Consider the following 25000-nt stretch of genomic DNA (forward strand, 5'->3'; position numbering starts at 1 on the left):
GTGGCATTTTTCTTCTTTTGCATTTCCAGTTGTGTGTGATCTCATTCTTTGCATTTGCCTAGGGCTTATGTAAATGTTGGTGGAGCATTTGAACTGTACAAAGCAGTTTTTCCCCCCTGTTTTGGGTTTGAACCAGATTCCAGTGTGATTTACGCTTCTGCTGTTTTCACTAAACCTGTTACTGTGGATGAGCTGATGATAGAGTTGACCTATTTCTTATCTGAAGTTTCTTTTATTTGTGCTCACATCTGACTAAACAGTGAGTAATGATTCCAGCCCTGGCTCACAGAATGGCAAAGTCCACACAGAGAGATTCGGTTTGCGCAGCTGACATGTTTCTTATCTGCACAGGTGATCTGAGAAGTTTGGGCTGAGTTACAGGGAGCACTGCTAAGGTGAGCTATGAAAGAATAATGGGATATTGAGAACCTTTCCACATGACCGCATACCCCAAGACAGAACTGGACTATGTGAGCCTAGTGAATTGATCCTTTTAATAATCCTTAAATAAAAAGCTTTTCATTTTCAAAGTATGCCTATGAAACATTTGTTTTCATGATGAGTTAGCCTGTCTCACAGAATTATGATGACTGCGAGGCGGATTAATCAGTCAGAGAAACACATGGTCTGGAAGTGGACAGAGAAATCGGGCAGATTTCTGCAGCAGCAAAGCACTAAACTCTATGAATGAGGTAAAAGAAGTTCTATATTTAGTTCTGAATGTTAATATTTAAGAGGAGGTTCCTTCCGCATTTGAGAGACGTGCTACAAATTTAACAGCTATGATTGATACTTCTCAAATAAGTATGGTTGTTTGATGCAGTGTATAGTCAGATTCCAGACTCTGCAGTTGAACAGAAAGTAGGGACAACTGACTTGCCAGGCAAATAATAACAGATTTGGTAGTATGGCCTGATGTCTGACTTTTTAAAAGAATCGCAAGTAAGAACAAGGTGAGTGGGGATAGGAGTGAAAATTTTGAAAATGTACATTTTTGGAGCACTCAATCACTCAAGCCTCGAATACAGTACTGTACAGGATTGTATGGACCAATCAAAATACAATAAAAGTACTTATTTCATATTCAGGCATGTTTAACTGTCTCTCCAAATTAATCAACCTCCTCCCAGTTCAACATCGCCTTTAGGACATAGGTCAAAATGTAAACCTTAACGGTTGCCGCTTCACACAGCCTTGATTCTTTCTATGCATTTTGACGGATTGATCTTTTTACTTACTCTAGTAGATACTTGTCCATGTATGTTGTGGAAAGAATACAATAAGTCCAATGCTTCCAAAGCGAAGGCTGTACCAATTACTTTACTCTTCAGTGCTAACAGCCTAGCACCTAAACTTACCTGGACTTTCTTCTACGGGATCCCCTTTGTCTTTTCATCAGTGATTTTCTCTATTGCTGGCTCTTCTCACTGGACATTGCTTAATGTTTACTAAAAGGTCGTACTTGTTTGGTATCCACAACAACAGGTGCCCTCCTCCTCCCAATAATGTGTTGTGTGTATTTCCTCAAATTATGCTGCATCTTCCTCAAGTTCCTCAACTCCTCAAGTCAGTTATTTAGTTTTCTGTTGGTAAAGTTGCTTCTAGCTTGTATTGCTATTGCCATCCACGATAATTGCTGGGTTTCGGGTGACATTACAACATTGTATAGACCAGTCTTTATTTAATATAAATGGGAAGACTGTCTTTTGTCCCTGTCTGAGAATATACCATAACTTTCTTAAAGCTAAAAAAAAAAAAATACAAAAAATAAAAGGTAAACACTTATTTTTTAGGTCAAAATGTATCACCTGTAATTTTATTTATTTTTATATATTATTGCCCAGCTGCATATTATAACAAAACATAAATGATAAAAGGACTGAAACCACTCCTCAGCTTGGTCCCGGGAGCTTTTAGACCTAAAAGTCATTATTACAGTTAGGCCCTGGAGCGATCAACACTCAGAGAGAGGCCACTTGTCAAACTTAGTGGTGTGCAGTGATAACGACTACATTTTTGGCCTTGTTTGAAACTTTTGTGTGTCATGGCGGCAGTTACACAGCCCGCTCCAAGTCTCACAAAAAGCAGCAAGCCAAATGTCAGGCGTTTGTGGGAAAGTGGCACATCGGAGGAGCAGGTAAGGAACTAAAGACCAACACTGTCGCACTAGAAAAATGTCAGCTTTATTTAAATATTTGTGTTAGGTCTACACCCAAATATTTGCCTTTTTCCTTGTGTCATTTAGAGTCAGTAAAATGTGTTCTGTTGATGCTGCAAAGATCCCAAGGTCAAGGAGGCGTCCTAGATTCTTGTCTACATTTTAGCTTAATTTTGGGCAAACTAAAATTTTCTTGAAGAGATATATTAATATGATCAGAATTGACCTGGGCAGTTAACTTTTAAATGAGGTGTCTGTTTAGAGAGAATGGAAGTGTAAGTGAATGCTTGTCTGTCAGCATATATATCTTGAGTCTAATGTGTTGTCTAGACAGCATCCTACCAAGGGCCTTTAGAAGCCATAAAGTACATCCCAGCCAGCGTTGAGATAGAGGCAGCCACATGTGATCCTATTGATTACCATTTACTCAACAAGCTGCAAGCTCAAGACACTATAACTCACTTTTTGTGTTGTCTCAATCTTTGTCCCCTACTTTCTAGAGGAAAAAACATAGTATTTCATAATAATAATAATAATTATAACTAATAACATTAGTTTATTATATTGTAGTGGACATAATATATTGTTAATTTCAATCCCCGTTAGTCATTGCTTTGACAATGGCTGCTCTTCTGGGGTCCTATTCTTAAAAACACATTTTTACTATAATTGTGTATTGCATCCCTAGTGCAAAGAGATATTTGGGTTGGACACAGGCCTTGGCAGCTGCTTGTAAAGCACAGTACCCACACAGTCATCTGCTTTGTTAATGCATTCAGTATCCTCAAGTACCACTGACAGCCTCGCTCCAACTTCAGCCCATTGTCAGTCAGTCTTGTGATCTCCAAGGCCACTTGCCGAGGCCACATATTTAGTGGCGCCATGGACAAATGAAGTTTGTTGGACTGCACATTAGTAAAAAGTGTACACGTCTTTGGAGGGTGTGCTCTCAGTCCCACTCACACTATTCATTTATGTGTGCTGGTAAACACTGCGGCTTGTGTTTAACACCCGCTCCACAGAGAGCCTCTGTGGCATCTGTGTTCTGGGATTGGCCCTGATTTTTGTCGTCACTTTTGACCATGACTTACCGGGGCCCTCTGGGGCTATTCATATCCCCTCACGCTAAAAATACTTTCACTCACTGGGGCTACATGCACATAGCCCACTCATAACAGAGCAAATATTTGCTGAAGAAAAAAACAAAAAAACTAATAATTCAGTTGAAAATTATAATTTCCCATTCAAGTCTATTAACTGTTATGTCATGCACATATAGAGTTACATATGGGAAATTCTATTCCATTTCCCTTTCTTTTTCAGAAAATTCTTTCACTTTACAAAACAAGTCATATTGCAGTAGTGTTTTAGGAGATATGTAACATTTCAATATATTGATTTGTAATCTATATAAAAAATAATAAAAGGTATCAAGTGATATTTTCACACTCCTTGTGGTTAATTTCTTGTAAACGAGTAAAAAAAAAAAAAAAATCATGTATGATTGAGACATGGCATAATGGCACATTTATTTTAGTTGTAGTCTATATGATGTATCAATGACTAACTCTGTAGTAACTGTAGTTTAACATTAGATTTTAACATTTGATCAAACTATGTTTATAATAAATTATAGAAGTGGTGCAAATTTACAAAAATGTAGCACAAATAAACAGGTCGAAAAACACTGGTAGCATACAGGTATAAGATTTTTTTATCCAGTATCCATTTTGGTATTTAGACCTTTTTAGAGCAAGTCATGTTTGTCTAGTAGTCAGACTAAATGGTTTGGACTCCTAGCTACAGTCCTTTTTACCCCTTCAATGTAGGGTAATGGCATTTACTCTCAGTATTGTATTCATATGTGTTTGGGATAGCTTTGTTTGAGAGCCGAGATGGTGAAACACTGGTTAAACATTAATGTGTCAACTGAATATAAACCACAACATCATAACGCCATAAACTTCAAGTCAAGGTATGAATTTTGTAGGTTATATTCTTATAGGCCTACAAAAGGCCTTTTCTCTTTTTCAATATGTTGTCTTCAGTGAGACTCTTCATGCTGCTATCTAGCAAATGTACCAGACAGGCATGTGAGGTGAGGCCAACCTACTTGAAGCTCAGAGTGACCATGATTGGACGACCTGCTTTACTTTGAGTTACACAAAGCAACTGAGTCACACTTTGTCAACAGCAGTGACGTCCCTCTTGGTTAATGACTGACGAGATCTTCAGAGACCAAACAAGGTAGAGCTCTGTGCTGTGTTAATTAATGACTAATTACAGCACTGTCCTTACCTGACGAGGTAAGTTAGCCCTGAGATAATTTGATTAAACTTGGTCAGCTGATCAGGAACAGTAAGAAGCATGGGGTGATGTTCTGAAAATAGAATGCACTGGAAATGTTGAGTAAAATATCTGCATATTGTCAGCCAAATATCTGAACTGCGTGTTTGCGAACTGTCTCTTAGGACTGTTATGACCAGCTATTGTTCACAAGCAGCAGGTGTGGAAAGGTCTTGCTGGGACCTGCCAAACTTTTTTTATGTTGTTGACCCCTTTTGTTGGATAGCAGCTTCAACCCCCATTTATTAAGAGCTCATGTGTATAGCTTACTATTAAAGAAGCTGGCATGTAATCGTCTTTGTAAACGGATACTAGATAAACCAAAATTGTGAGGTGTAATGTTTGTATGTGTTTTTGTCATGTGGGTAACTAAAGAGTTAGAAGAGGGAGACAGGTATTGCTACAGAGCGTTGTGGAATGTGTGGTAGAGTTTTGTGGTTTGTAGAGTGTTGCAGGAGGCGGAGTCTAAAATGTGTGAGCTGCACATCACTTTGCCCATTTCCCTTAAAGAGATAGTGGTCTCAGATGGCTGCATGTTTTGTTCGTTGAAATGGCTGTTGGACAATGTTGACAAATACACATAGAACTGATTAGTATCTGTTTACCTCCATTGACTCTATCCGTTTGTTGTTCACAGACATGTGTACGGGAATGTCCCAGGAGAGCCATGACAGTGTTAAAGATGAAGTGTGAGGTAAGTAAAATAATTTTGTGTGTAGGCGAATTTGTACATAAGCAAAAATTACCAGAATCATACAGACAAGACAATACATCTATTTCTAGTCTTGACTAATTAATTCAATGATGAGAATTATTGACAACAATTTTAAAATGTTACAATTGTTATCTGGTCTATAAACAAGACAAATTGTTTTTTTAAATAAAAATTGTACAAGATTAGTCAACTCTGGACTGGCAAACCGGGGTGGTGGTCTCTCTGTATAAGAAGGGGGACCGGAGGGTGTGTTCCAACTATAGGGGGATCACACTCCTCAGCCTTCCCGGTAAGGTCTATGCCAGGGTACTGGAGAGGAGAATCCGGCCGATAGTCGAACCTCGGATCCAGGAGGAGCAGTGTGATTTTCGTCCTGGCCGTGGAACACTGGACCAGCTCTACACTCTCCATCGGGTGCTCGAGGGTTCATGGGAGTTTGCCCAACCAGTCCACATGTGCTTTGTGGACTTGGAGAAGGCATTCGACCGTGTCCCTCGTGGTGCTCTGGGAGTATGGGGTCCGGGGCCCTTTGCTAAGGGCTGTCCGGTCCCTGTATGACCGGAGCAGGAGCTGTGTTGGCATTGCCGGCAGTAAGTCAGACCTGTTCCCGGTGCATGTTGGACTCCGCCAGGGCTGCCCTTTGTCAACTTGTCAAATAATTTTAATCAAAAAATTTTGATTATTGACCACTAAGTGTATTCACTAGTTGTATCCCTAATCATTTCAGATTAAATAAACTAAATACTTGATTGTCATCTAATGAGGAATTTTGATTCTATTTTTGTTCAATGCTGTGTTTGACCTGTCACGGTATCTTGATCTTATGTTTTGGAATTTCTTTAACTTAAATTGCTAAAATGAATAATTTTCTCTTACCCATAGCACTGCCAATGTACCATGTCAGGGTGACACACAATACTCCATATCACACCTTTTTCTGCCATCAGCCAGTCAAATGCACCCGGATAATAAACTAGCCAACCATGGCAAACAGGTCAGTAGTGAGAGTCAGTCGCACATCCCCAGTGTAAACCAGCAGGCTCAGCAGCAGCAGGGCCCAAAAGGTGTTGGTGGCAATGGAGTCAGGAGCAGCCAAGTCTCTCCTGGCAGTCACGCTCTTAAGTCTGTGAGCCAATCAGTGAGCTCCGCTGGAGGGATGTTGAAGACCAAAACTAAGCGGGAGCGCAGCGTCTCCGTGGACTCAGACGAGAGACATGTGCGCACATCTGTGGAGAGTGACTCCAAAGGAGGTATGTTCATCATTCACTGTAACACTGTATACTTTATATGTTATAGATGAATGCTGCTTGTGTCCTTCCTTTTGCTTTTACAATCATCAAAATCTTCAAACACAAAATGATGCGGGTTTGCCTCCTCCACAGCAGGAAGTGAATGTTGGGACTGAGGAGACCTATGAACTTGTTTCCTTTCTCACTAAAATGCCCTGACCTTTTAGACAGCATCAGAATTTCCCCAGGCTTTTCACAAGCTGACTTGTATAAGCTGAAAAGGCATCAATGCTTTCTATAGTTGTCTTGGGGAGCACCTGATTATGGAGTTGTTTTCTTTATGATATGAAACTCATTTGGGTTTCCTGTACAAGAATTGGCATACTGCAAATCTTAAGCAATAGAAGAGGTTTGTGAAGCACTTGTACATTTAAAGCGCAGTCTTACTATATACACATACACAAAATCTTACACAAATTTTATTGCAAAACAATACAACAGACCACATTTGACATGGAAAGGTGATGCTGCATACATTGGTTAAGTAATATATGCACATGCACATCTTTAACAATGTTTCTACATTGCTAGTTTTCTAGATATATTGTGACCTTACATAGATTTCCTTTTCAGGGCTATTGTTTTTATTTTGAGTCATGTCAAAAATATCCAGACTGCAGTTAAATAAGAACTTACTTACTTGTGCTACTCCTTAATCTTGTATATTTTATTTTTTAGAAGGCATCATGCGCACTAAGCGACGTTGTGTTTTGGAAAGAAAACAGCCCTATAGTGGAGATGAATGGTGCTCTGGACCTGACACAGAGGAAGATGAGGAGAAGCCACAAACTCTAATCCACAGTAAGTTTAAGATTTACATACTCTCATGCATCAAATAAAATATTATTTTCTGGATTCAGCTAGCTATACACATTTTATGACATTAACCTAAAAGAACGCCTTTTGTGTTTGTTTAAATCAATACATGTCTTTAGCTCCATCTAATGTATAATCATAATGCATTCCATGTTATGCGAATTACAGAATATTTAGATTGTGAAACTTTTTTCTTTTAGGAGAAAAGACCTTGGTTGGCCCTGTTCAGAGTCTACGTGATCTCCAGTCAGAACCTGGACCAGAGCTGAAGGTGGAATCCAAACAGACTTTAAAGCAACTAGTGTATGTTTTCACAACCAGCCTGGCCAACAGGTACAGCACATGTTTTTCAAGTAACCATCTGATTCTTTGAAGAACAGCTTTTTGATGTTTATGTTTTTCAGTGCTGCAGATGCTGTATTAAAAGGCCAGAGTGATTCCATTCTGCTTTTTCACCAGCAAAATGTTCCTCACTCCAAGTTGGAACAGGTAGGCTGTAAATCATATGCTTACATATGACAGTGTCCCCTGCTTTAATCAAAGGTTTTAAATCGCATTATTATGGGATGAAAATGTTGTTTTAATTGTTTACAAACCATACATTTTTCACCTTTTTCACAGTCCCATCCAGCAAGGAAGAAGTCCTCTAATATGCCAGAGAAAGTAAGATCTAGCAGCTCCCCGCCCAGTTCCACACCTAAATCTCAAAGCGGGACTCCACGACCATCATCAGCAGGTGTAATGAGCACGGCACTTCGAGTTGGGACTCCACCTTCATCCAACAGTGAAATGGCTCAGACTAGAACCAGCGAGGCATCCCATACAAATTTCACCAGGTTAGAGGGTGGTTGTTTGCCAGCAGACCAAGTACCAGCAACTAGAGATAGAGAGGCAGTCGGAGGCATTGTTCTTCCTATTCCAACAGTTTCTCCTTCTCAAAGCCCTACTGTCCAGTCTACACACCCACAAAGTGCTCAAGCTCCCAGACTGTGCCCTGAAAATCTTTCTAAAGAGCAGCTAGAACACAGGGAACGGTCTTTGCAGACATTGAGAGACATTGAGAGACTGTTTCTGCGCAGTGCAACTAATGCTGGATCTGGAGATCCAGACAGCTCTTGCAACAATCCCAACAACCCTCCTAGCGTTACAGAAAGGAGTAGCATTCTGGATGGCAATGGCAACGGAAAGGCTATTTCTGGATGTGGGACTAATAATAATGTGCTTTCCACATCTCCGATGGGGAATATGAGGAAATATGAGGAACCACTCCAATCTATCATTTCTCAAACTGAGTCACTACGTGGACCACAAATAGAACATCATGATATAGACCACCCCCATCACCAGATGTCCCCATCTGGGATGGACATTGGTCATTTACTTGGTCCAGAAGGGTTGACTCCTGAACAAATTGCCTGGAGAAAACTCCAAGAGGAATACTATCAAGAGAAGCGAAGACAACAAGAGATACAATCTCCGGTTCATTCTGAAAATTATAGAGTATCTGAAATGGGAATGCCTGGAGGTCCCATGATGATGAGAGGACCACCTCCCCCCTACCATAGCAAACCTGGAGAGCAGCAATGGGCAAACAACATGATCGGTGGGGGAGTTAGAGGGAATACACAAATATTAGAAATGCCAGAAGGACCTCAGGGCCCCAGATTTTTAGGTCAAATCCCAAGAGGCCCACCAGGGGGAGGTTTTCCTGGTAGTCCAGGGCCATTTCCTTTGGAAGCTGTAGGACACCAAAGGCCAACTCGACCAGGAATGCTCTGGTTAGATGAAATGCCCAATAATAAAGGGCCTGTAAGTCAATTTCAAGGCCTTTATACTGGTGGACCTCCTCAGCATTTGCAAGGTAATACAGAATCTTCTAATCATCTAATTGCACGTGAGGAAATATTGCATATTTTGGAAAAACGTCAGATGCAAGGACTTCCAAGAAGTGAACTTGTTCGACTGGCTAAACAGTTGCAATACAACATGCAAAGACCAAATCGAGTGATCCGCCGAGGTACACCTTCTTCTCAAAATGATCCCATGGACTTTCCCGTTTCACATGTTATTTTGGGTTCACCTGGAGCTGGCCCTCAGATAAAGGACTTGGTAGATTCTCCTCTTGGGAGTAATAATCCTCTGAATATGAAACAGTCCATTAATGTACAGCAACATCAGCAGTTAAATTTAACTCAAAAGCTTAGAAGTTCTTTAGAAGTTGGATCTTTGAGTGAAATCTTTGGCCCTGCTGCAATGTCCCAAGCAAGAAACTCACAAAATAGACGAGAAGAAAATAGGGGATTTAACCCTGGTCCTGATGGTCCTTTTCACTTTCCAAACCAAGGTCCTTTCACTGGACATGTTGAAGGGCCTTATCTTCAAACTAATTCTGAAATGTTTGAAGAGCAGGGCCCAAACCAAATGGGAGGTACAATGCGGCTCAGTCATATGCCAATGACAGAGGGTTTTAAGGGTTCAGATGCCAGAGCAAGACACCCCTCGGATCCAACGCTGAACCTTCATCCTTTAGCCTCTCCATCACTTCCTGCACCTCATCAACTCAATTCTCCGTCAATTGACCAAGTCCCATCACCTCTTCTGCCTTCATCCTCAGGGGCAGGAATAAAATCACCTACCCAGATGTCTTCTGGGGCACATCAGCCTCCTGCTCTTCCTCCCGCATCAGGGGCTGGGACTCCTTCTTCCATAAAGTCTCCTCAAGTAGTTGGCTCTTCCACCCATGGGCTGCACTCTCCCTCAGCCTCACCAGGACAACTCAAGTCTCCCACTGTTAGCGGAGCTGCTGGCTCTCCTGGATGGACATCTCCAAAACCAGCTCTTCCAAGTCCTGGTCCAGCCAGTGGCAAAATGGTGGGCAATGGTGGACCCTCTCTTGAGACGGGTAAAGACTTTATTTTGGTTATATGATTATATTGTATTTGGCACATGTACGTTGTAGGTCATATTTTTTTCTGTTGTGTTTCCAGGTCAATCACTTCCTCCCAGAAGTTCTAGCTCAACACCAGTTAGTCAGCCAGGCTCCACAAACACAAGTGTACCATTCACTTCCTCTACTGAGGCACTTCCTTCACAGAATCCTCTGTCGTTAATAATGTCTCAGATGTCCAAATATGCTATGCCCAGCTCCACCCCTCTCTATCATGAAGCGATCAAAACCCTTGCCAGTTCTGATGATGAGATGCTGCCAGACCGCCCTCTTCTGTCTGGTGTGTGTATTGGAGGTAAGAATTCAAACAAATTTGGCAATAAACCATAAAAACACAGCACTATTTCACATTTGTATATGTACTCAGGAGTACATATTTTTATATAAAATCTAACAATGTTTTTTCAAATGTCTGTAGGAAACGCCCAGGCATCCCAGTTGCTTGGTCCAGAAACACAAAGCCCCATCAGTCACGGTCAACCGCAGCTCTCTCATGAAGCAACAGGGCCAATGCTTTCCTCACCAAACCAAATGGGTCTGTCCTCCATGAACTCTGTGATGGTTGGAGCTGGTGTCCCTGATGGAATAGTTTCATCTTTATCTCAGAACCAGATGGGAGGCTTTCCTCGCCTGCAGTCTCATGGGCCCTTGCACTCACCAGTGGGAGCAATGGTCCAGAACTTCACACAGTCTAATGACAGTATCCTGCCTCCTCAGCAGCTGCACATGATCAGTAAAGGCCACCCACACCAACGACCTCCAGATTCATTCAATTCTCTGCCTATGGGAGACGGCCCAGATCTAAGTGAAGTAATACGTCCTACTCACACAGGTATTCCTGAGTTCGATCTTTCCAGAATCATTCCTTGTGATAAACCCAGTAGTATACTTCAGTATTTTCCCAAGAGCAATACAGCTCATCAGAATCCATCTCAAGGACCACCATCTCAACACAGCTCTTCACAGCAACTACTCAAACAACTGTCTTCATCTATTGCTCATGGCAGTGGCCCTTCATCAAACCCACATATAGCTAACCTACAAAATATGATGGCCGAACAACAGCTGCAGCCTCTGTCACATAGTGTAGGGCGCCAAGGCATGGGAGCTTCCAGAGGTATGGTGTCTGGTGCAGGGATTGGTCCAATGTGCCCCCCTGGACATATGATGGGAAGAACAGCCATGTCTTTGCAGCAGCAACAGCATGGCATGATGCCCAGCAACACTCTGCACCATTCAGCCAACCCATACCAAGGCATGATGCCCTCTCAACAACACTCTCACAACACTATGGCACAGCACAACATGATGATGATGATGCAGGCCAAGCAGCAAGGGCTGGCTTTTCCGGGTGACCCCTTTGGTCCCCAAGGACCTCTAATGTCCCCTCAGGGTCCAATGATGGGCCCGCCCCAACCGGGCATGATGGGTCCTCAGTCAATCAGGCAACGGGGAACACCTATGGACAGTCCAATTAGCTATGGATCAGGGGGTATGGCCAATATACCATTCTAATGAGTAGAACATTACATTAGCACTGGGTAAATATTGTCAATTTATGTGACTAAATATTTACATAATTTAAGAAAAAAAATACATTGTAAAGATGAGGTAACAACAATGATCAGATTTTAAACTATTAATCTGAAGCCATTTTAAAATGTAATATATGTAAATTTGCAATATAATTGTTGTGCAGAGTGGCAGTAAGGAGAGTGCCTCAAATTTCTATTTGTTTTGATGCTATTGATTTATTTTCTCAAAGCTAATGTGCAAAAGAGTAATAGAAAAATATAATATATACCTGCTGTATATATCATGCAATTTGTGATTGTTTTTTGCAACTGTTCTGTATAACTGTGTTTTATTAGAAGTCAAATATAATACAACAATCTCTGAACTGACTTTATTTTGGGTTTTCATCTCTTGAAAATATATCAATATTAAGCAAATTACATAATTACTTTATTGCGTCTTTAGATCATGTTTTCACAAGAAATTCTGATATCAGTATCACATTAAAACCACAATGTAATGTACAATGCAATGAAACACATTTCAAAAGTAGGACATTCGGCACATTTACAAGCATTGCAAGTATTTCTCTCAGTAGGTGCTTGTGGTTATTGCACCCTCTGAAATGGATGGTTGATTGTTATTCCGCATGGTCATTAATGGCAGACACACCCGACCACAACCAAGCTCACAGAGTAACTGAATAAGTTCATTTCGGAAGCGCACCCCAACAAAAGCATAAAGAAAAGGGTTCAGACAGCAGTGGAAATTGCCAAGGCATTGTGTCACCTCTAAAGCAGAGTTCAGTGATGTGTAATAATTACAGGTAACATTTTGAATTAATTGTAGTTCCACCAAAGTATTCATCAATAATGTAATATTGTAAGGAAGCCAACAGAGACAAAACACAAAGGTTATGAGTAAAGCTAGTCGAATTGCGCCTTGTTTAGCCTGATTCTTTTGACTTTTGTACAAAGTGCCCACTATAGCAATGTAACAGTAAGCCATAACAGCCAGTGACACAAAAAAGCACAGATGATTTAGAACTCTGTTAGTGTGAAGCCAGTTGTTTGCATGGATTCCATACCCATAATAAAAACAAAAAAGGTTTGTTACATTTGTTTCATCCCTTATCACTGTCAAAAAGACTATATTTGGAACTGAGAACCCCAAACAAACCATCCATAGCAAAATGCAAATGAGATGTACTGTTTTGGGCTGTCGAATTTGGATACTAGAAATGGCATGAACAATAGCCAAATATCGATCGAATCCAATGCAAGCAAGAAGGAAGCTTCCACACAGATGGTTTATGTTTTTCAACAATCCTGTTAACTTGCACATAAACTTGCCAAACATCCATCCAGTCACAGCATCAGCCGCATCAAATGGAAATGTAAAGAGCAACATGAGGTCGGCCACGGCCAGATGCAGAAGGTAAATCTCAGTGATGCGGAGGAAGTGCCGACGTCTCAGGAGAACCGTGATCATGAGGCCGTTGGCTGCAACACCCAGCACAAATAGCAGGCTGTAGAACACAGGCAGGAACACGGCATGGAAGTGCTGCATGGCCTTCTCCTCTGTCTGACAGCTATAGTCATACAGGTCATAGTCTGTGACATTATCAGACTCTGCCATGCCCACTGACTGAAAATGGAGAAAATGTACACTGTTTATAGAAATCACAGTGGGTGAGATTATTTTCACTTCCCCTTTTTTATAAGTAGTATTCAACAACATACAGAACAAAGACTCAAGATTGCTCTATAACCACATATTACCATATATGCTTGGTTGATGCGCATTTAATTTAAAGATCTTGTCAGAGTGGCCATATGTTCACAATGCCATTCTGAGGCCAAAGCATTACTCCCTCATTTATTGACATCACCTGTGTTAGCATTGTTCATGTGCTATGTATACTATTAACCAATGGCAGGTGAAATGACACAAGTCACATTTAAGATTCTCATTCTTGCAAATAATAATAATAATAATAATAATAATAATAATAATAATAATAATAATAATAATATAATAAACTTGTAGTATATGTACAATATATTTCACAAAAACTGCTAAAACTAAGCAACACCAGCACAAATTGTTCTGCAAGTGTTCTGAAAAATATGAATATAAAAATGTTTTAGGTCTTACCTCGTACACAGTATAGGTTGTCATATGTGTCTTCTTGATGAGTGGGTTGGGGTAAATTGACTAACTTCCTCTTACCTTTCTTACATGTATTGCAGTCACTGGTCTTTATCCATTTATTTTTGGGTAGTCAAAACTTTCCACAAAATTTTACTACAACCAAAACAATCAGAAAACAGAAAAAGAGAAATACAAAGGCTGAAGTTTGAGCCTTAAAACTTAATATTCAAAGAGCTGTAGCATATATAGAAGTTTTTGCTGTAGGCAATAATTCATTAAAGGCCATCTTTTAAAATATAGGGCTATAAAATATGTTGCAACTAAATGTTTCAATCTGAACTTAGCTTTGATGATTACTTCCACCTTTTAAGGGTGATTTGTCACAGACTCACTGAAGGTAACATGAAATAGTGTAGTAATGAGGGACTGAGTTCTAGCTCTTAATGTGTGTGATAGTGGAAGCATCACAAATAGCAGAGGTGTACTTTAATTTCAACCCTAAAACCCTATTATCTTAAAATATACATAGCCTATTCAACAAAGTTTAAATTATATTGGGTAATCGTTAAGTCTGTTGATTTTTGAGACTCCTAGTTTTGCTACGTGATAACAGTGTAAGAAATAAAACATGAAAAAAGTGTATGGCGATCATAAATACTCTAGCCAATGTGATCCACATACGGTCTATGATAACAACATCTATCTAAGACAACATGCCTAGAAGAATTGATCAAGTTCTGCAATGTATGTTTTTTTTTTTTTGTTTGTTTTAGTTTTTACTATAAATTGTCATATTTTTCCCTTGCAAATGCTCAGTACAACTATTAATAACAACTTCAAACCAATTTTAAGAGGCCCTGAAAATAGTCAAAAATCTGATTCTGTCGACAGGGGGCGGGTTCATATAGAGCGGGGGCCATCTTGGACACTGGCTTGTCAGGGCTTTTTCGTAGTCAGCTAAAATCAATAGCTACACCTTACAATCACCGCTACAAAGATTGGTCAGTTAAAAATAAAGGTAAGGCAGACGGCTTTAAATAACATTGCACGCCTATCGCGTTTTTATACTGATAGGACATGAGGATTTGTGCACTGGTTATTCGCAAAGTGAATATTCGCCACTGTTAGCTATTTATGCTAGTTAGCAACGATCACAGGTCCCGAGCAGGCCTGTACAAGTTAACGTCACCGTACACTATATATATTACGGATCGTAAATCCCGAAAGTGGTATTATGAGAACTTACTAAAAGTTTATTATTTTGGTTAACTAGATCAAATTAACAATGTTACTTAAATTTTTCCTACAAACAGCGAGCCAGTCTTGTGACGGGAGCTACATTCTGGCTAACATTAATGCTAAAATGTTGGAACATTTTCTAGTAACGCCACATAAAATTTTAATTGCTCAGATATTAACTGCTGTGTTGTCGTTAGTTGCCCTAAGGCTTATTCGCCAGGAGTGAAGGACATAGTTTGATATAGGAAGAGGAGGATATGACTTTGTGTCGTGATATTATTAGGTCGACGGCATAAATAATCCCTTAACTCACATTGTTAGCCGTATTTAAACAAGGCTATTCGATGGTCCAGGTTAGTATTGGTTCTAAGGATTTGATCTTATTTGAACACTTAAGACCAATACTTTTGTTTACCGAACTAGCGAAAACGAATGGAATGGCAACGGCCTCTGTAATTAGATATGCCATGTTTACAGACCTGTTTAATAACATCTGTTATTCTATGTGTGCAGGATTGGATTTGTGTGGACTCAAAGGCCAAGCTATGCAAGATGGCTAGCTAAAATAGTGAACCATAACTTCAAAGCTTGCTTCTTGATACCTCTTAAAATTGTAAAAGATTCCATTTGAACCTGCCTATGAGATAAGAACCTGTGTGGTACCCACCAAGATAAGAAGAAACCAAGTAACGCCATTAAAAAGTTGTCACATATTTGTGACCAATCCGTTTCTTTGGTACACTAAAATTCAGTTGTCATGAGTACTGCAAGAACAGAGAGCCCAGTGATTTTGGGCTTGTCCAACCAGAATGGACAGATCCGAGGCTCAGGGAAGCCAGGAGGAGGAGGAGGAGGAGGCCCTCAGCTAAATCCTATAAAAGGCACAATTAACAACGGAGAGACTCTGCCAGCTACTACAACCAATGCTGTTATCAAGTAAGCAAAACCAGCTTTGATCTAATTGAATTTCACAAATGTGCACATGCTAAATTAATTAATCTCACAGACCTGGGGATGACTGGAAGAAGAATTTGAAACTACCCCCAAAGGATATGAGAATGAAAACATCGGTGTGTTTCATGCAACAGCATATATCCATGTTTGACTTGTATTACCACTACTAATTAAAGCCATTTTTATTCCAGGATGTCACAGCAACTAAAGGCAATGAATTTGAAGACTACTGCCTAAAACGAGAGCTACTAATGGGAATATTTGAAATGGGCTGGGAGAAACCATCTCCTATTCAGGTACACTGTCATCTACAACTAATGCAACTTCCAAAACAAGGGGAAAAACCCTCAGAAACAAGTGCCTTGAACCTTTAGCCTTATCTACAGACTGTTTCAGAAATCTTAACACTTCTTTGGTTTGCATGACCTTGAAAATGGTTCAACTTTTTAGCCTTGGTGGCTTGGTAGTGCTTGGTGGAAGCCACCATTATTATGCCACTGTTTCATGGACAAAGCTTGTTTTATAAACTGCATAATAAATTAAATCTGTTGAATCTGTGGGTGTTTTTATTCTAGGAGGAAAGCATCCCCATTGCACTGTCAGGACGTGATATTTTAGCCAGAGCCAAAAATGGCACAGGGAAGAGTGGAGCCTACCTCATTCCCTTACTTGAACGCATTGACCTGAAGAAGGACTGCATACAAGGTGAGAGGCCTTTATATGAAGCATCCAGTAAATTATCTGAAAACCTTTTCAGTTGTCAACCATATCTGTGTGGCAGGGTTTGGCAAATGACACATTTATTTATTCTGTGCTTTCTCTTTTAGCGTTTGTCATAGTGCCCACTCGAGAACTGGCTCTGCAAGTAAGCCAAATATGTATCCAGGTCAGCAAACACATGGGTGGGGTGAAGGTGATGGCAACTACAGGTGGAACAAACCTACGTGATGATATCATGAGGCTTGATGAAACAGGTGACTGTCCGTTACAGCTGTTTGACTGAAAGCCTCTTCTGAGCTGTAGTCTTTTGAGTTTTCATCATGTCCATGCTGTCTGTGTTCACAGTGCATGTGGTGATCGCCACTCCCGGGCGAATCTTAGACCTCATTAAGAAAGGAGTGGCCAAAGTCAATCAGGTGCAGATGATAGTGCTGGATGAAGTGAGTTCCATTTTATTTAATTGTTTGTTGTTGAAACTATGTGCACCTAATCTTATATTTGTACCTCACAGGCAGACAAACTGTTGTCACAGGACTTTGTGGTAATGATGGAGGAGATCCTCAGCTTTCTTCCCAAACAGAGACAGATCTTACTATATTCTGCCACTTTCCCACTCAGTGTGCAGAAGTTCATGGTATATTCACTCAACTACCAACACTTGCCATGCAGCTGACCTGTTGGTAACTGAAATGCTTTGTTGCAGAATTCACATTTACAGAAACCCTATGAGATCAACCTCATGGAGGAGCTCACCCTGAAGGGAGTGACCCAGTATTACGCTTATGTAACTGAACGGCAAAAAGTCCACTGCCTCAACACCTTGTTTTCCAGGGTAACACTCTTTCCTCCTTTTTATTTAATAATTTTTCAAAATGTAGGGCTCTTGGTATTATTTGATTAATAACATTGGAATTGTGTATAAAAGCATATTTATTTTCATTTTTAGTGTGATTAATATTTTTGTTTCTTTTTACTCAGCTTCAGATCAACCAGTCTATAATTTTTTGCAATTCCTCTCAAAGAGTTGAGCTGCTTGCCAAGAAGATTTCTCAGCTGGGCTATTCATGTTTTTACATTCATGCCAAGATGAGACAGGTTGGTACATTTTAAACTATATATAAACTTAAATGTTTATTTAGGTTAATTATTTGCTAAAATTGTTTGTCATCCTGTCACACTTTTCAGGAGCACCGCAATCGTGTTTTCCATGACTTCAGAAATGGCCTGTGTCGTAATCTAGTGTGCACTGGTGAGTGGTAGAACAACATTTAGTATTCTGTAGCAGTCTCTAAGAATGCAAATAAAGTTTACAAAAATAAACTGCGTCACAACATGATAAAAAACATGTACTTTGCGAGATCAAAGTAATACTACCACTAAGTAATAATAGTTTAAATTATGCTGTTTCCACTAGATCTTTTCACCAGGGGAATTGACATTCAGGCTGTGAATGTTGTCATTAACTTCGACTTTCCCAAGCTGGGAGAAACATACCTGCATCGTATTGGAAGATCTGGTAAGACATTACATTTTGCATTAAAAAGTCAATTTGCATTTGAATATCTATTAAAAGCCAATTTTTATTTCAGGGCGCTTTGGGCATCTTGGTCTTGCAATCAATCTGATCACTTACGATGATCGCTTCAACCTGAAGGGCATTGAAGAGCAGCTCGGAACCGAAATCAAGCCCATCCCTGGGATCATCGACAAGAGCCTTTATGTGGCAGAGTACCACAGCGAGAGTCATGAAGAGGCCAAGCCATGAGCAGTGAGTACCTCCGTACCTCCATAAACAGTCATAAACACGTACTGAGCCTATGCAGGCTTTCAATGCATTCTCTCTCTCTTCTACAGACCAGTCCACCTTCCATTCCCCTTACTTCCCTCTCTCTTTTTTTTTTTTTTTTTTTTTTTTTTTTTTTTAAATGTACAGTTTTTTTTTTTTTTTCTGGGTGCCACCGTAAGGATTGTGTTTTTGGGCCGAAGTATTTGGGAAGAACTCATTTACCTAGGCTTTGTGCTGCACCATCACATTGAAGACAAGTGCACGAAGAGGAAAGCTTTGGACAAAGTAGAAATGTGCACATTTTGGTGAATCCTATCCATCAGTGACGCTAAGCCAGCACCCACAGACCCCCGACCATGCCCTGTCAGCTTATTTTTTTCTTTTTAGAAAATTTAAACCAGTTTGTATCAAGTGCCTTAACAAGCTGTTCAACTTCTTCAAAAGTAATAATCCTTGTGACGTCCTGTCTCACCTCACACTGTTCACCTACTGAAAGAAATGGTCAGGCACCTGTTGTCTGACCACACAGGTGAATCCATAAAAGTTTTGTCACCACATTTTCCAGAAAAGGGAGGTCTGCTGGAGTTTTCTGTTTTCCACTGGCTTTGATGCACAGGTCTGGCTTATTATTAAAGATGAACTTGGATTCATTTGGACAAACACTGGGTTTTTCAGAGAGACTGTCCAAATGCTTTCAGAGGCCCTGGTCTTTTCCTCTTGTCTTCACAATGGAACTCTAAAGATGGACTTGCTGCAGCACCTCAACATCACCACATGAGGATTCCTGATGGAGACGACTAGAGGAGCTTTTAAGCCCACTTTCACTTTCCCAGTGGATGGCCACACTGTTTAGAGGCGTGCAGCCTGTATGGGGTGCATGTTTCACCTTGTGTATATACTTTCATTTTAGATTGTTTTAAACAAGTTTATAAGGCTGGTTGATAAACTGAAAAACAACATACTCTTTTGTTATCACTGGAGATCTTATGCCAGTTTCTTTTTGAAATTGTGGCTTCTAAATTTCTCAGTTGTGAAAAATTCCAAGTGATCATAAGCTTAAGACTGCATGAAATGTTTTGGACAATTTTGAAACTCCTTCAGATTTGAAGGTAGGTGTGATTATTTTAGCTGCACTTAAATTATTGACTCTTTGACTTGAGATACCAGTGTTAACAAGTATTGTTTAGACAGATGGCTTTTTAAAGCTTGTGCATATGAGTGTTGAATTCTCTTATCACCAGCCTTAACTTGTAAAACCTGAGACCACCGCTACCATCTAGGTCTCTGTGAATCATGAATGGCCAATGATTTTTGTCTTGGTAGTACAAGTGCTGCAGTGCAGCTAAATTGTTAGATAATCTGTATTTTGGGGAAGGTACTTTACTGTTACGTTCATCTTGGCTTTAGGCACAGCTCCTGATTAAGAATGAGGGAGGAGATGTTGTGTTCTGTCCCCTTTTGAAAAAAGTCAACTGAGAGCATCCAAAATTATCACCCTTAAATGTAGCAGCAACTCGTGGTCTGTGCATCTGTGCAGCTCCACAAGATGCTTCAGTCTGATTGGCTGCTGTTAACAGAAATAATGGGTTTAGGCAATAATGGACTGCACTGCTTTTTGTACACTTCTGACCCAGATAAGATTTTTATTTTAAAATTAACTAAAAGGGGAATGTTGAAGGAATGAAAGTATTTGGTCAGGCTGCTTATTTTACACAGTGGGTAACTAAACCTACTCATTATCTTCCCCCTCCCCTGAATTTAAGTTTTTGTAGGGATTTTCTTTTGATAAAGTGCAATTTCCTTGTTGTGGTGAGATGCTTTAGGTTCTAATCAGTGAGACTTAAAAATAGCTATTTATTTAAATTAAAATATTGTCTATAATCCTTAATTCTCATTGGTTAGAGTGGATCCCTGTTCTTACTGCTTTAGTCCAGTACATAGTTTTGCACATGGGGAAATTGGTGTGGGAGGGTATTCAGAACAGTCCAAATTTGTGCAGTTTGTGAGAACAGGGATTCTACCTTCAGACACATGGCAGCTGTCTGTTTGCTGACAGCCTCTGACCGTACAAGCCAGAGACACGTAACACCAGAAGGCATTATGTTGTACTGGGCTGAGAGTGGCTCTACTGTCATGGGCTGCAGTCAAATCCTTAAAGACTGAGACAAGAGCATCTTGCCATGAATTGGGTAAATAATTACAAAATATATATCGAATTGTCTCATTCATTAAGGACTTTTAAAAAATATTTGGGGTGGTTAATTTGGTGGTCTTGCTGCCCTGATGCAGTCATTAATTTGTTCTAAAATATTCAAATACATTTGTGTTAATCTGGCTCATAATGGCGGCTCCTGATGTGCAGGCTCCTTGTGAAGCCTGTTTCAAACGGCTGCATCAGTTCATAAACGTGGGTGGGAGCCTTTCGGCATTAAGTAAGATCCAACGTTTTGGGATGGGATTGAAATTGTCATTAAGATGCCCTCAGACTTGGATTTTCTTTTTGTTTCAAATGAAATGTTCCAAGTGGATTTCATCTTGTTTAAAATATCTGCAAATTTAACAAGTTAAAATTGAGTTTTAATTTCATTACAATTTGGTCTAATTGGCAGTTTTTCAGTGGAGCTGAATTTTACTAGGATTTGAGTTAAAACAGGGAAAATTATCTGAAAAGTTTTGTTGAAAATAAAGCTCACTGAAATTTAACTTCCTGTGTGTCATTCTTCAATAATAGCTACACTGTCGCTAGGGGGTGCTGTAGAGTTTATACAACACCCGGCTCTATAAACTGGCCTGGTTGTCGCTGTATATTATTTAATCGCTTGTCTTCAGAGCAGTCTTTGGCTCCATCCGAAAAATGGGCAAAAATGCATTCTTCTCCTTTTCGCTGACCTCTGAGAGCTACGTCATGAGGTCAACTATAAGAACCAAGAAGGAGGAAAGAGAAGTGTGGAGAAGGAGCTATCGCTGCTTAGGTGGAGCCAGATCTTCCTAACCAGCTGTTCAGTCAAAACTACAACTCCCAGAAAACGCACTACAACAAGCGTCACCATCTCCACTACTGCGCGAGACTTTTGAACTTCTCATTCTTTACAGTCAATGTTTTATCAAATGTGCGCAAAACTGCATTAAATACATAATAAAACGGATTAATGTGGGTCTATAATAGATGCTAAATGCTTTATATGTTGTAAAGTTGAGTTTATTTACGCTGGAGATTTTAATTATTTGGGACTGTGAGATATCTCGTAGCTCCTTACCGCTGTTTAGGAACCTCCCGGGCTTCCTATGTTTAAGGCGCTATGAAAGGAAAAATAATTGCTCCGTTCCTTACTCCTTCCCAACTTCACTAATCAGTCCCATGATCAGTCCGGATGGTCCATGTCATGGCGGATGATGACGCACGTCCGAGCCAGTGATAAGGAAAGGAACTTCGTAAGCGCAGTTGCCCGCTTTCGGACGCACCGTTTGATTCACTATGAGCCTTTGGCTTGTTCTTCTTTGTTTCGCAGTATTTTTTATTTTCTGTGAAAATGTAGTTCTGCCTCCACCATGTGACAGGTAAGACCAAAGACTTGGTAAGACCAAAGACTTGGTTTATAAATTTGGTAAATACATCTCATAATAGTTTATCACTTGACTGGCTATTACAAGTTTGTTTGTTTTTTTCTGATAATGTCTATGCATTTTTTTATTTGTATGAAAAATATTAAATTCATAAGTATTGCATGTATAAAGGTTATGATGCAGTACAATAGTTTTTCATGGACCTTGCACTTCTAATTATGGTAGGTCGGTGTGCTAATGCTGTTTAATATTTTACCTTCACTACAGTGAAATTTATTGCACTGGGCCCATCCTGGATCAAGTACAGAAAGCCAAACTATATGATGATGACAAGTACTTTGTTGACATGAAGCTTAAAGACCCTCCTGGTAGGTCAAACTGATTGATTGCGTTTGGATTCCCAGGGGCTTGATTATGTATTTTCTACAGGTATTATTTTATTTGCATTTAAAAACCTCTCAAGTGAATCCCCGACTGTCCCACGGGAAAAACTGCAGGACTTCCTCAATAAGTATTTTGAGAAGCCAGGCACAGAATTTGAAACATGGAATCCACCAGACTGGCACAGCAAGTAAGAACTAATTCAGCATCTGGTACATGTAACCTTGTGCACCAAGATGGATGCAGAGTGCTACACATATTCATCATGTGTGAGCCAGGTTAACATACACGATCTAAGGCAGTGATTTTTAAAATCTTTCACACCAAGTACAATCCAAGATAACATTTGGCCTTCCGAATACCACCAGAGCCTGATCCTGAACTTTATCAGGACTAAGTTAGTGATAAGCTTGGCATAAAATTAGACTAATGGATAGTGTAGGTCTAATTAATGTTTAACCAAAAAGCAGTAATACATTTGTCTTTAAATAAAAGAAATTCTCTGTATACCACCTGAGGAAGCCTGTGTACCACCAGTGGTACACTTACCACCATTTGAGAAACACTTGTCTAATTTGAAGCAGGTTTTAATACTGAAATTGGTGCACTTTAAGCAACTGTTCTGGTGGGGGTTCTGCCCAATTGTCTCTAGAATGTTCCACACTATGGTTTTATTACCCACATTCACAGTAAGAAGTGTTCATGTTATGTTATGTAGTTTTTTTCATAGTTCACATTTAGATGAGTACTGCAGCCAATTAAATGTATCTATATGAATATTGACATTTTAAAGTGTTACTTTTATACAGCCCAGCATTTTTAAACAAAATAAATGACAAACAACTTCGTGAATGGGCTTTCAGTGTCCACAAACTCTGGAAACTACTGGGAAAAAAGGTGACTCTTTAAACTTAATTTTAACGTTTCAGTTAAGCATTCAGCTCAGACATCTTTGAAATAGTTTTATGTCTTTTGTTCTTACAGATTCGGGACAGTGTTAAAGATCACGCTGAGCTCTATTCACAGATTTATACGCCATATCCTGTCGTGGTGCCTGGAGGCCGCTTCAGGGAGCTCTACTATTGGTGAGAGTAGTGTCCTTATTCTGTATGCCCCGCTGCAGATGTGTCAGAGGGGCAGTTTCTCTCTGCACGGGTGAACAAGGCAGTGACACGACCCCCTCTGTACCCCTCCTCTATACCCCCCACAGGGACTCCTATTGGGTCATCAACGGACTGTTGCTTTCTGAGATGACAGACACAGCGAAAGGGATGATTCAGAACTTCCTCTACCTTGTTGATAGGTTAGTCTGGGAAGATGCTACTACAAATCATACATCAAAATGTATTTTAAATGGACTAAAAAGTGTCAGTCAGAACTAATATGCCACAACTGGATACAACTAAAAAGAAACTTATCTTTAGTTTAATCATTTTATTTTGGATAAATATTCTTACAAGTTTGATGTACAGTTGTTTTTGGTTTGTAATTTATGTTTTAAAATAAAATTAGGAATAGGACTCTGTTTTCAGTGCATTTCAGGGCATGGTTCTTTACATTATAATGTTAAATAATTTCAGCCTTGCTAGTCACAACAATTTTAAATTTTTATTCAATTGCTGTTTATCTTGTAGCCCTACTCATATCCACGGGTACTGCAGACAGACACTGCCTTAAAGCCACGTCCTCCTCACAATGCTTCACAAAGGGCTATGTCTGGCTGCAGGTGGATCGGCCTATTTGTTTAAATGTTAAGTCATTTGCAGCCCACGCCATTGACTTGTGAAATTATGTTCTCAGGGGAATGTCAGAATTGAAAGAGTCACAGATCTTCTCTCTCCTGCAGATATGGCTGCATTCCAAATGGTGGGCGGATTTACTATGAGCGCCGTAGTCAGCCTCCATTCCTCACTCTTATGGTGGAAAGCTACTATCAGGTCACCAAGGATAAAGAGTTCCTCAGGTGATATTTAGGCATATGCATGTGTCCTGTCGCACACATTCTCGTTCTTCTTCTATTTCCCCCAAATGCAAAAATGAGCACTTCCTCTGAGCCTCAGCCTGCCCTCTGCCCCCTTCAGCGGGGACAGGTTTGGCTACAGGGACTCTGGGTTATTTTCAGACACTGTTACACATTAGCTTAATTCAAGTGCGCCAAATTATATAATTTGATTGTGGCACGTGAAAGGTCATGGTGACCTTGAAACATTTCGCTGCAGTTCCCAAACCTCAGCTGCACGAATGGGTTAAACTGATGAAGAGCTGGCATTTATTGGAAAGGTCATTCACAACACTGCACTCTACAGTAGCTTCTCAGATCATTATTCAAAACACAAGCTTTTCAAAAATATTCAAACTTTGTTATACTGTACTACATTTTTTGTTCTACAAAATATTTTAATCTTTAACTATATAT

The 25000-nt window shown here is 39.9% G+C and overlaps 4 protein-coding genes across 7 annotated transcripts; 3 read left to right on the forward strand and 1 right to left on the reverse strand.

Moving 5' to 3' along the window:
- Positions 1-88: 88 nt before the first annotated feature.
- On the forward strand, positions 89-12175 carry bcl9l (bcl9 like). 3 transcript variants are annotated; one of them, XM_055153153.1, is made up of 9 exons: positions 89-395; positions 5142-5198; positions 6102-6469; positions 7187-7309; positions 7525-7657; positions 7729-7813; positions 7946-10226; positions 10312-10566; positions 10690-12175. In XM_055153153.1, the coding sequence occupies exons 3-9, from the start codon at positions 6175-6177 to the stop codon at positions 11784-11786; spliced, it is 4269 nt and encodes a 1422-aa protein (XP_055009128.1). In that variant the 5' UTR covers positions 89-395; positions 5142-5198; positions 6102-6174; the 3' UTR covers positions 11787-12175. The 3 variants fall into 3 exon arrangements, with proteins under 3 accessions (XP_055009128.1, XP_020784133.1, XP_020784132.1); XM_020928474.2 differs by lacking the exon at positions 89-395 and adding an exon at positions 3749-4464; XM_020928473.2 differs by lacking the exon at positions 89-395 and adding an exon at positions 3749-4405.
- On the reverse strand, positions 12166-15695 carry LOC110163517 (C-X-C chemokine receptor type 5). The gene is made up of 2 exons (XM_055153155.1): positions 13944-15695; positions 12166-13433 (listed from the first exon to the last, which is right to left on the reverse strand). Exons 1-2 carry the CDS (start codon positions 13965-13967, stop codon positions 12378-12380), a joined length of 1080 nt encoding a protein of 359 aa, XP_055009130.1. The 5' UTR covers positions 13968-15695; the 3' UTR covers positions 12166-12377.
- A 241-nt stretch (positions 15696-15936) lies between these two features.
- Positions 15937-21342, forward strand: ddx6 (DEAD (Asp-Glu-Ala-Asp) box helicase 6). Its single transcript, XM_055153154.1, has 13 exons — positions 15937-16115; positions 16186-16249; positions 16325-16429; positions 16709-16838; positions 16961-17107; positions 17199-17293; positions 17365-17487; positions 17557-17685; positions 17832-17948; positions 18039-18102; positions 18268-18369; positions 18443-18621; positions 18708-21342. The coding sequence occupies exons 1-12, from the start codon at positions 15937-15939 to the stop codon at positions 18616-18618; spliced, it is 1431 nt and encodes a 476-aa protein (XP_055009129.1). The 3' UTR covers positions 18619-18621; positions 18708-21342.
- A 144-nt stretch (positions 21343-21486) lies between these two features.
- LOC129408855 (trehalase-like) lies at positions 21487-24931 on the forward strand. Of its 2 annotated transcripts, none has more exons than XM_055153156.1 (7): positions 21487-22197; positions 22471-22571; positions 22633-22774; positions 23394-23481; positions 23569-23669; positions 23795-23887; positions 24431-24931. In XM_055153156.1, the coding sequence occupies exons 1-7, from the start codon at positions 22115-22117 to the stop codon at positions 24549-24551; spliced, it is 729 nt and encodes a 242-aa protein (XP_055009131.1). In that variant the 5' UTR covers positions 21487-22114; the 3' UTR covers positions 24552-24931. The 2 variants fall into 2 exon arrangements, with proteins under 2 accessions (XP_055009131.1, XP_055009132.1); XM_055153157.1 differs by lacking the exon at positions 24431-24931 and adding an exon at positions 24219-24394.
- The last annotated feature ends 69 nt before the right edge of the window (positions 24932-25000 follow it).

Source organism: Boleophthalmus pectinirostris, unplaced genomic scaffold (assembly GCF_026225935.1).
Source record: "Boleophthalmus pectinirostris isolate CB_2022bp ecotype Guang Dong unplaced genomic scaffold, ASM2622593v1 HiC_scaffold_171, whole genome shotgun sequence".
Taxonomy (NCBI): domain Eukaryota; kingdom Metazoa; phylum Chordata; class Actinopteri; order Gobiiformes; family Gobiidae; genus Boleophthalmus; species Boleophthalmus pectinirostris.